General features: G+C 37.2%; 1 protein-coding gene and 1 pseudogene across 15 annotated transcripts in view; one reads left to right on the forward strand and one right to left on the reverse strand.

Moving 5' to 3' along the window:
• Nucleotides 1–12,687, reverse strand: part of DTNB (dystrobrevin beta) — a 386,425-nt gene that overhangs the window by 242,782 nt on the left and 130,956 nt on the right. For all 15 annotated transcript variants that reach the window (XM_037812551.1, XM_037812550.1, XM_037812552.1 and 12 more), the window contains one exon: nucleotides 8,060–8,145. In XM_037812551.1, the coding sequence (XP_037668479.1) occupies nucleotides 8,060–8,145 (86 nt within the window). The remainder of the gene's footprint in view (nucleotides 1–8,059; nucleotides 8,146–12,687) is intronic.
• Nucleotides 10,688–11,264, forward strand: LOC119516944 (annotated as a pseudogene).

A 12,687-nucleotide genomic window follows, 5' to 3' on the forward strand; every position in this document is an offset into this window, starting at 1 on the left:
ACATCTTCAAGACCTTGTATTAGGCGGCCACTTCCTAGACTTTACACCCAAAGCACAAGCAACAAAAGAAAAAATAGATAAATGGGAACTCCTCAAGCTTAGAAGTTTCTGCACCTCAAAGGAATTTCTCAAAAAGGTAAAGAGGCAGCCAACTCAATGGGAAAAAATTTTTGGAAACCATGTATCTGACAAAAGACTGATATCTTGCATATATAAAGAAATCCTACAACTCAATGACAGTAGTACAGACAGCCCAATTATAAAATGGGCAAAAGATATGAAAAGACAGTTCTCTGAAGAGGAAATACAAATGGCCAAGAAACACATGAAAAAATGTTCAGCTTCACTAGCTATTAGAGAGATGCAAATTAAGACCACAATGAGATACCATCTAACACCGATTAGAGTGGCTGCCATTAAACAAACAGGAAACTACAAATGCTGGAGGGGATGTGGAGAAATTGGAACTCTTATTCATTGTTGGTGGGACTGTATAATGGTTCAGCCACTCTGGAAGTCAGTCTGGCAGTTCCTTAGAAAACTAGATATAGAGTTACCATTCGATCCAGCAATTGCACTTCTCGGTATATACCCAGAAGATCGGAAAGCAGTGACACGAATAGATATCTGCACGCCAATGTTCATAGCAGCATTATTCACAATTGCCAAGAGATGGAAACAGCCCAGGTGTCCTTCAACAGATGAGTGGATAAATAAAATGTGGTATATACACACGATGGAATACTACACGGCAGTAAGAAGGAATGATCTCATGAAACATATGACAACATGGATGAACCTTGAAGACATAATGCTGAGCGAAATAAGCCAGGCACTAAAAGAGAAATATTATATGCTACCACTAATGTGAACTTTGAAAAATGTAAAACAAATGGTTTATAATGTAGAAGGAAGGGGGAACAATAATCGAAGAAGAACAGATAAGCTATTTAACGTTCTGGGATGCCCAGGAATGACTATGGTCTGTTAATTTCTGATGGATATACTAGGAACAAGTTCAGAGAAATGTTGTTATATTAGATAACTTTCTTGGGGTAAAGTAGGAACAGGTTGGAAGTAAAGCAGTTATCTTAGGTTAGTTGTCTTTTTCTTACTCCCTTGTTATGGTCTCTTTAAAATGTTCTTTTATTGTATTTTTTTTTTTCATACAGTTGATTTAAAAAAGAAAAAAAAGGGGAAAAAAAAGGGAAAAAAATATGTAGTGCCCCCTTGAGGAGCCTGTGGAGAATGCAGAGGTATTGGCCTACCCCACCTCGATGGTTGCTAACAGGACCACAGACATAGGGGACTGGTGGTTTGATGGGTTGAGCCCTCTACCATAGGTTTTACCCTTGGGAAGATGGATGCTGTAAAGGAGAGGCTAGGCCTCCCTATATTTGTGCCTAAGAGCCTCCTCCCAAATGCCTCTTTGTTGCTGAGATGTGGCCCTCTCTCTCTACCTAAGCCAACTTGAAAGGTGAAATCACTGCCTTTCCCCCTACGTGGGATCAGACACCCAGGGGAGTGAATCTCCCTGGCAACGTGGAATATGACTCCTGGGGAGGAATGTAGACCTGGCATTGTGGGACGGAGAACATCTTCTTGACCAAAAGGGGGATGTGAAAGGAAATGAAATAAGCTTGAGTGGCAGAGAGATTCCAAAAGGAGCCGAGAGGTCACTCTGGTGGGCACTCTTACGCACAATTTAGACAACCCTTTTTAGGTTCTAAAGAATTGGGGTAGCTGGTGGTGGATACCTGAAACTATCAAACTACAACCCAGAACCCATGAATCTCGAAGACAACTGTATAAAAATGTAGCTTATGAGGGGTGACAGTGGGATTGGGAAAGCCATAAGGACCACACTCCACTTTGTCTAGTTCATGGATGGATGAGTAGAAAAATAGGGGAAGGAAACAAACAAGCAGACAAAGGTACCCAGTGTTCTTTTTTACTTCAATTGCTCTTTTTCATTTTAATTATTATTCTTGTTATTTTTGTGTGTGTGCTAATGAAGGTGTCAGGGATTGATTTAGGTGATGAATGTACAACTATGTAATGGTACTGTGAACAATGGAATGTACGATTTGTTTTGTATGACTGCATGGTATGTGAATATATCGCAATAAAATGAAGATTAAAAAAAAATATATGAAATCCACCCATGCCAACGGGTTCTATATGCAATATTGTATTAAGATTTTTATTTTAATAATGATTTACCCACGTCACCATTAAAAATTCCTTAATCAGTTGACAAAAAAAAAAAAAAAAAAGAAATAATGAATCTAAGTTACTATGATACACACATAAGAAGATTTACCAAAGAAATAAATAAGAGACAAAAAAATTTAATGATCATATAAAAAAATTTAAACTAGTCCTCCAATTAAAGCCCTAAACCCTTCTGGCAATAAGGGAATAAATGACTTCCTAGACCACCAGTTAAGATCCCCAGTAATTATCTTGCTATTTATACATCTCTGAAAGAAGGTATGCTAATTCCCCAGCAGTTGTTTCCAGCTAAAACAGTAGGCTTTCTCCTTTGTGAAAATCCGCAATCATGCCTTTAAATGCATATGTGTACACACTTTTAAAAATATTCTGCCCTTTGTACAATGGACAAAATAATGCCATGAATTCATCACTGTCACATATGTTTTGGCTTTTTTTTTTCTGTTGACAATGACCCTGGTTTTACTGGTTACAAATATCCACTCCCTTTTCTTCCTCACACAAGCAACCAAACACCTTTGCAAGACGATAGATAGGGCTGTTTAGAATAGAGTCAAATCTATAAATGGAAAGCCATTTTCTTTATGTTTGCTTTCCATGACAAATGGCTATCATCTCCCATCACCTTCCTATCAACTGAGCAATCCAATCCACAAAGACACGAAACACCTCTGTGCGTTCATAAATAGCTACCTACAATTCAACCCAACTGTATGTTATGTTCCTACACTTACAATCGTTCTGCATCATTCAGTGTGTGAGAATGAGGCTGGAGGTCGGAGTCAGAATCCTTGGGCTTCTAGTGTTGATTCAGCCAAGAACTACCATAGGCAAGTCTCCAGGCCTCCTTCTGTTAGTTTGTTGTTGTTTTCTAATTCCGTTTTATTGAGATATATTCAACATCCACAGTGTACAATCAACTGTTCACAGTACCATCACAGTATATTCATCACCCCAATTTCTGAACATTTTCCATACCCCAAAAAAGAATAAAAATAAGAACAAAAATAAAAGTAAAAAAGAGCACTCAAAGCATTCCATCCCCCAATCCAACCGTATTTTTCATTTAGTTTTTGTCCCCATTTTCCTCCCCCTGATTTTGTTTGTTTTTCTTTTTGTTACTCACAAAATACAGATTTAGGGCTTGCCATGTACTCACTGCTAGTACTGAAACATTTTTATTATGTAAGAAATGTAAATACAGACATCACCCATTCAACCCGAACAGTCACTTCCATCCTCTACCATCTAATAAAGAGATGAAATGGTTAACAGGAACCAGGGAGGATAAATATGTAGTGACAGGTGGTTAAAAGACTACAGCAGAGAAGGCTAAATTTTGAACAGGTGAGGCTAGTCAATTGTAATTTCAAGGGGAGGCCTCTCAAGTGTCCATTACTGAAACATCAAAGAAGTAAGTAATTAAAATGTCAGTGAGAACAGCCAATGTGGGGGTGGGGGGAGGACAACAACAAAAAAAAAAAACAGAAAGAAAGAAACTTACGTCATCTTTTCCCTGGTTACTCAAAGTGCAGTCTACCAAAAACATGAGAAAACATAAGTGATACAATAAAAATATAAAGGATCAAATAATAATATGTAGCACAACCATTGTGCTACAATCCAGAGAAAACCTGTTGTCATTTTGGTATACTTCCTTTTTTTTTTTTTCCCTAACATTTTGTTTAAAACTATGTTATACTATACATTTTTACCTGAAACACATTTTTAAATGCCATATATTCAATCATGTGGTTGACCAAAACTTCACTAAGCTCACACTGTTGGGGACTAAGGCTGTTCTAAGTTTTTCATATATTATAAAAAGTGTTGAAACAAATACACAAAAAACTTGGGGACAGCTCTGATTAATTCCTTAGGATAAATGCAAGAAGTAAACTGAGTCAATGGATATGAATATTTTTATAGCATTCCTAACACATACTGTTAGACTGTTCCTCAAAATGGTGCCACCAAGATTTTTTAAACATTAATATTACAAATCATTTGTTCCTATCTTTTAGTGAAATACAGCTGAAGTTTGAGTAAGAGGAGATTAAGTTTCTGAGAAAATACATAGAACTAGACAAAGTAAATAAATGACATAGTTAAATGAGAAGTTTGGTTTAAAAAACAGTGGGCTTCACGGTGTGTGAATTCTGTTTTCTGAGTTATTTTTATGTTCCGATCTGCTGTTCTGGCACTGGCTCGCGGCGATCCTGGGGTCCCGTGGCTTGCATCTCTGCCTCCCTCAAGGCTGACTTGTCTCCTTGGGCTCCTTCTATGGCTTTCTCTTACTGTGTTCGAATCTCCTCTACCATATGACTCCAGTCATGTGTTTGAAGACCCACCCTGATTCATTCTGGCCTCCTCTAAACAGGATCTTCAAAGAACCTACTCACAAATGGGCCCACTTAACTGACAGTACGTAACTGATGGTACATTTTCAAAGGTCCTGTCTACAGAAGGGGCCACACCCACAGCACCGGGGGAGGACTTGTGCATGCCTTCGGAGGGGACATGGTTCGATCCTAACCCCACCAACTCTGAGTTTTGATAATACTTATAACAAAGTCTGTATTCTGATTATAGTAGATCCTTGGCATTTAAGAGCCTGACACATTACCTCTGAATCTAGTATACAGTTCCTAGGCCACAACCATGAACCACTTCTATAAACAAATGAAACCCGGAAACAGAAACTTGCCTAAGAGAGATCGGAAAATCCAATTAAGAAATGTTTTGAACTAATCATTTTAAATGCTATCTTGACACTAAAACTAGAAGAAATACGTAAACAGGTGGGGAAAGGTTATAGGAAAAATTCTAAAATAAAAGATAAAATGCAGAAAGATCAAAATGAAAAGGAGAAAAAGCAGAAAAGTTAAGGTGTATTCCATAAATTGAAAAACCAAATTTAATGGGAACACTGGTAGAAAGGAACAGCATAGAGCAGAGTCAGTAGGAGGAGGTTGGAGAAACTTGGGGAAGAAATAAGACAAATGGAATAAGTCGGTGGAAGAAAATGGATAAATGCTAAATATCACTTGATATTACAATCTAGAGTTGTATCTCACTTTTGGCTGTGCCATTATTCATCCACCTCAAGTAACTAGAACATAGCTGAGAAATAAAAAGCAAGAGCTAAAAGACTCATAGCGACCAAACCTGAACAATTATACAGCAAAAAGTTCATGTGCTTTTCTCATACTAGAGTAACCACTGATATCCTTACCTTAAATAGAATTCTAAGAGAAGTTGGGTTATCTGTTTTCTCTGCCAGTAGTATATTAAAAGTAGTAAATCAGAAACAAGGAGAGACTTCTAAAGGCTGGAACACTGATGATACCATCACATTTGCCAGTGATAAAGGACACACATACACACCCCAAATCAAGAACTAAAACAGACAGTTGTCTCAAAACATGCTGAGAAGAGAAAAATGACCCTGGCTTGCAATCAGCCCGAAATGCATCAGAGAAGGGCAGCCCTGACAAATGAAAAACGTTTAAATTAAAATCAGTGAGCTCTGTTAAAAAGGGAAGGAACAGGCCACATTTTAAAGTGGTTTCCATCTGAATGGTTACAACTAACAAGTGGAGATAGGCATCAATACCCAAAAATTTTACTTAAGTTTAACACCCCATTCCCTGGCCCAGATAATTCTGGTACAATAAAAACACTGAAACAGGGCTACTGTTGGTAAAGAAACTATAGTTTTGTACACGAAGAAGATTCTCTTTTTAAAAATCTTTTGGTGTACACCTGGTAATGGGTGCCCTAGCAGGGCCTGTATCACAGCCGTTCATGCGCACTGTGATGGGCTGGCACTCCCAGCATTCTGAGCCTGCCACCCTGTCAAGACATCTGCTCTGGCAATATGCAAATGAACGTCTGTGCCATTTGAATATTGGTCCCTTGTGTTACTCCCAGGAGTTCAGAAGTCATATTAACAAAAAAAAAACAAAAAAAAATCCTGCTATCACCCATGTTCCAGGAACCCTTCCATACTTCACTTAGTACTAGAGTTTGCACACTGGAATATACACTTTCTCGCTCACAGTTAAAACACAGAAATGGAGTATTTTTAGTATTCAATCAACAATTTATATTTGGCAAACTCAGAGGTACTTACTACGTGCTGGCACCAGAGCTATGTAAACCTGGCAGATTTAATCACAGAAATGTAAAGACTCTAGAGTCATCTAGAATATTTCTGTAACAATTTTCTACTACTTTTCAACCAGTTTCCCCAGTACCGACAAAGATGGCATATTCTTTATCTGTTATCATCATCATTAAAGAACACAGACAAAACTCCAACTTTCATTGTGTTTGAACAAAATATAACCCCATCCATATTATATTACCTTCCTCAGAAATACACCATGCTAGCTAGAAATAAGAAAATATAAATGAAATTTCAGCCCAAAAGAGTAATTTTGAGATTACCAAATGGAAAACTTCAGAAGAATGTTTAAATTAAACCATGATTTTTACTACTATCAATGTTCTACATTGCAGCTGAAATGAAGATAAATCACATAAAGATCTTGACCAAACACATTATCTAAGCTCTTTCTTTAAAATATCTAAATCTGTATCTAGTAAGCCATCTAGCCATCCAACTCTCAATTTCATGGTAACATGTAAGAAAAATCATAGAAAGCAAATGCACATATGATGTAATCTTGCCCAAGACATTGTACTTGAATATAACTAAGCCTCCAGATCTAACTTGCAATTTATAAAAACCTCCCGAGCACAGAGGAACATCACAGGGATGTAATCATCAAAACGAGTCTAAGAGAATTGCTACAAGACAAACAACCCAGTTTTCTAAAACAAATAAATTTACAGAATATCTCAGCAATTCATTAAGGCCCCTGAAACCTGCCCTAGTTCCCTACTCCATGTGTATTTGTGGGACTGCCTTTTGAGCGTAAGACTGTAATCACAGAGTGTCTCTCTTCACTGCAGTAATCATCGAGTGGAGTACAACATGGTAACCTAGAACAGGGCTCTGAAGTTAAGACGGCCTGATGGATTCCCAGTTGTCCCCCCAGTTAACTCATCTATAACATGGAGTAAATACCACCTGCTGCTCAAAGGAATTTTAAGGATTCAGTGGGAAAATACATGTAAAGCACCCAGCACACAATGCTTGACATATCTTAAGACAGTTAACGATCTGATGAGTGAATAAATGAAAACTATACACAGCAAAACTAAATAGCTTGAATGTCATCTCCTTTGATTTCACCTAACCCCTTTCCTACAGTACAGCAAAATGTCAAAATGGCTAATAGTAAGAAAAAAATATGCAAGATAACTGAAAAGAGAAAACAGGCTATCAATTTCTAAATAACTGAGCTCTAAGGTACTCAGGAATAAATTGCAGTAAATATTACCTGACAAAGAATAAAGTTATTAAGAAAGGGGGTTAACGTTACCAAACATGGTAAAAGTAATCAAATTTATTTTCTAACTAAAAGAGAGCAACATAATCACTTTTAAGCATAATTTTTAATAATACGAAAAACATCTTTTAAAAAAATCTTTGAATGTCAACATTACTATTCTGAATCAGTTTTCTTGCTTTAAAAACACTAAAAACAAATTAATTCAACCAACTTTCCATTTGAACAGTAGGTGGCATAACTTGCATACACTGGGGACTGCTGATGCAAAGTGTGTGAGGTGGTAGCGAAGAACAAAAAGGCTCAACACTGGCATCATCCCCAAATCCAAAAACATTCATTTACAACTGTTTACAAGTCTTCATTTGAAAATAAAATCTTTGAAATAATATAAAAATACTTACATCTCAATTTGTCCAGCATTTTTCCACCACACATGGTTGCTAACATAGCTTTAACTGAAAATACCGTCAACTTGCCTCGGCCCTCACTGCAAAATAAATTATATAAGAAATAATTGCTAACTGGAATCATAAAAGCAATTAAATGTATCAGTATCACACAACCAGGAATTGACTCCTGCCCTTCTACGTTACAATTTTACCACATTCAGAAATCCTGCATTTTTCCTCTTTGCAGAATTAAGACTTTATTGATACCAGGTAAATGATGCTAAAACTAACCCAATTATTATTTACAAGTGCCCCATAGAGTAATTTTGATTGGCTATGTAGGGAAAAGCCAAGTGGAAGGACCTTCATGAAATAAATTTCCTATCAACTAAAATTAAATCCACAACTAAGGTGTTTTTAAGTATACAAAACTGAGGTACCACAAAGTTTGAGCTGTAATTCAGAAGCGGCCTTACATCAGGATATCATAACAGCAGTTTATCATTATGCACTAAACCAACCAGGTGCACACTGCTATAAAGAGTTTAAAGTACATTCATGTTTGTTTTTACTGTAGCAACCTTTATGTTACCATGTAAGTGTTTTTTTCTAAAAAGCTCAAACCATCTGTCTACACTCACACCATCCCTGTGAGAAAAGTGGAGGGGATGAGAGAGTAATACTTATTCTTTTTTAGCAACTGGAAAGATGAAAGATAGAAGAACATAAAAGTAATGCTGCATACTGCCAGCAGAATTGAGACAAGATCTTTAGTGGCCCCTGACCAAATGCATAAACTGCTCCATCCATTCAACTACGCCCTGGCTTCACGGCACAGAAATCCCTTCTTTGGCAGACTTTAAAAGCCATCATACTTAAAGTCAACAATGGGCTTTTTAAAATTAATTTTATAAAGTTTGTGCTCACAAAGTTTCATCCTAACTTAGGGTAAAATACCTTTGCAATAATGAGAACTACATCATCTTAGTCTTTAAAAGCAGTTGTCATCCCATTTACATTCACAAGTGGTCCTTATAGAGTGTTTCATATTTTCCAAACCTTCTCCCTATGCAGTAAGATCACACCTGAATAAAGGCGAGTGGTCTATAAGACAGAACGTTCTCAGTGAACGTATTGCCAGGGAATACCAGTGTTTGTTACAGTCTGATTTTTAACTATTACATCTCATTAAGCTTACTAATAAGATAAAGTGGGAATCTCTTGCAACTAGTTAAAATTAGGTTTTAAATATATACAGTTCTTCAGAAAAACAGATAGAATTCCATGTCTAAGGCAATAAGGTACCTGGAAATAAGGAATATCCCAATGTTAAATATCTACTGCCTTCTCAGAAAAGCCAGAGAACATAAAGATCATCAATTATGTTAAAAGGAATGAATTCCTAAGACTGACACAGAATTTTTACAGTGGACATTTCTTTTTGGTTGCCCACCATCCAAATGTGAATCTATACTTAAGAACACCCAACGTTGAGAAAGTCCACTTCCCACTACCAAAGTCTGAAAGGAAAAAACACGCAGACATTTGCTTTCCCATCTTTCATCACAATTGGAACACAGGCACATGAGCCACCAATAAGCTGAGCCCACACCAGACTTCAAACAGGAAACTATTGACTTGTACCCACGTGGCGAGCAGACAGCAGGAGGAGCAGTTCCCCGTGGTTCCTGTGGCAGCCCCCGCAGACCAGCTCGGTGGGGCCGGGAGCACAGGAGCAAGGTCAGTGCCCAGCAGACAAGGCAGAGGGGTCTTCACGAGGCCAGTTTTGGGGTAAGATTTTGAGCTTTGTTTCTGGCATTGGTGTCTTCTAGCCTACTTTCCCAGCGTTCTCAGAGAGTCTGTGGGCCATTCATATCCTTTTCATATATCAGCCAGAATTGGTTTCTACCACTTACAACTAAACACTCTGATGGATACAGCTTCTGCCCTGAAGTAAACGGGCCCAGAAAGATGAAGCAACAAAAGAAAAAACTGCTGAAGAGCAAAGAGTGGGAGTTTATCTGATCATCAGCAGAGCAAGAATGAACAGGAAGCACTCAAGAACGGAAGAGTCAAGCCTTGCTGACACTGTTTAAGGTAAACTTGCTCAGAAAACTGCAGACATACATTTCATGATGTAAGAATATCCACAAACTCCAACAAGGAAAAGAAAGTAAAAACGAATCTTAGAAAAGATTTCCATTAAAAAATCAGGCTATTTATTACATCTGGGGAGAGAGGATTGAGAAGGACATGCAGGGGCTTCCCTGGAGCTGACAGCTTCTATTTCTTGACCTCAGTAGGACTTACATGGATATTTACTTTACAAGAATTCATAAAAATGAATCATAGGAAAATGAGGATTACCATTACTGGACAGGGTAATGGTTTGGGGGGGGGTGATGGAGGATAAATCTACAGACACTTAAAATATATAAACTGTAACATATAAACATTTCCATAATAAAAAGTTTAAAACCAGCAACATTAAAAATACCAAGGCCCAGGCCCCACCCTCCAAGATACTGATTATTTGGCCTAGATGGAGGCCCCAGCATTGGTAACTCTTAAGAGCTCCCCAGGTGGCTTTCTGGGCTACAATATGGAGGTGACTCGTAGAACTGATGAGCTGGTAAGACAATGCTCATGGGCCGGCCTGATACTGAGATAGCTTGGGCTATGAGAGCAGTGCAGCATGCTGAAGTCTACTACCAGCTGATTTCATCAGTTGACCCACAATTTCTTAAACTCACCAAAGTTGATGACCAAATCTACTCTGAGTTCCGGGAAAATTTTGAGAAACTCAGGATAGATGTTTTGAACCCAGACAAACTCAAGCCAGAATCTGCTAAAGAGAAGTGGAGGCCATTCTGCTTGAAGTTTGATGGGATTGTAGAAGACTTCAGCTATGGTACTTTAATGCAACTAGATTGCTCTCAGGGCTACACTGAAGAAAACACCATCTTTGCCCCCAGAATACAATTTTTTTGCCATTGAAATTGCTCAAAACTGGGAAGGCTATAATAAAGCAGTTTATATCAGTGTTTAGGACAAAGAAGGAGAGAAACGAGCTGTCAATGGAGGAAATAAAAGAGCTGACAGAAAAGGAGAATAAGAGAAAGCCAACAAAGGAGGAGAAAAAGAGAAAGAAGCCAACAAAGAAACCAACAAAGGTGGTGAAACAGCTATGTTGGGTACAAAGAAGACAACACTCTAAGAAGCTGTGACTCACCTGAGCCTTCAAGAACCACACTGCTACTTGTACCCTTTGGTACAAATGTATATCTTTGTGCAATTGAAAAATGTGCTAAAAGATATTTCTAGCTTAATAATTAGGAGCTGTTCTGGTCATTCCCGTGTGTGAACTGGCTTTTAGTGGGGTCTCAGTTGATCATGGGTTAAGTAAGGAATTTTATAAATAAATTTTTCAGTTCAAAAAAAAAAAAAAGAGCTCCCCAGGTGATTCAAATGAGATTTGAGAAACACTGACCCAAACCAAATTGACTTAATTGAAAATGGACAGAGTATATCTACGTACACAAAATATAAAGGAAGAAAAACAAATGGCATACCATTCTATGCAGTATTCCATTATAGGAATACATTGCAATTTATTTCTTCTCTTAATGAAGGTTATTGTTAAACCCTTTATTTTACACTATTCCATGAGCATGCCAAACAAAACATCAGTCATTTCCTATTCTATAGGTACAAACAAATACTTGTTGATTCACTGATATTCCTTAGCAAAAAAGAAAGAAAAGAAAGGCACTTCTGGATAAAACTCAAACTAGTGACAAAAGAACTAATAAGACTCTAAGAACTGTATACTGGTAGTGTCAAAGAGCCTGATAAACATTTGGAGGGAAAAGCACAGCACCTAAGAAATGCTTTTAGAAGAAGCAATGTTCCGTCTCTTCAAGAACCTTTTGATTTCTAAACAGATTATTATTGTTGTTTCCTTTTTACTTAAAGTTAAGGAATTATTAAGAAAATATGTCTGGGTGTCTTAAATTATTTAGATAGACCTTTCTCTCTATGCCAACAGACCCCTTTAACAAAAGACAAGAGAAAAAAACATTATCTAAACACAGAAAAAGAAGGGATACAAAGTGGGGGAAAACTAATCCATTCTTTCCCCAAAGAATTTATACTGCCAAGGAGCCTAAAATGATGTCTTGGAAACTGTACAAGTGTTTATATTCATAGTTATCTGTTACAGCATTGTTTCCAATGGCAAAAGACTAAACAATCAAAATGTTCATTAATAAAACACTGGTTAAATATGCTGTTATAAGAAAGAACAAGGAATAATATATAAAAGACACAGAATTATATCTAAGACAGATTACTAAGTAGAAAAAGCAAGGCATAGAACAGAATAATTGTAAGAATGCTACCCAGAAATCATGCTAAAAAAAAAGTAAAAATAATATTCTTGTATATTTGTTTGTATATGTATAAAATATCTGTGAAAGGATATTGAAAAAATAATAACATTGGTTGCATACAGGGTGAGAAATAGGTAGCCAAAGGAGAGAAATGAAAGAGTGAGGCACTTTTCACTTTATAAATATAAAAATGCTTACACTAGAAAAGAAGGGTCTCAAAATCAATAATCTAAGCTTCCAACTTGAGGT

This window comes from Choloepus didactylus, chromosome 20, assembly GCF_015220235.1.
Source record: "Choloepus didactylus isolate mChoDid1 chromosome 20, mChoDid1.pri, whole genome shotgun sequence".
In the NCBI taxonomy this organism is placed as follows: Eukaryota; Metazoa; Chordata; class Mammalia; order Pilosa; family Megalonychidae; genus Choloepus; species Choloepus didactylus.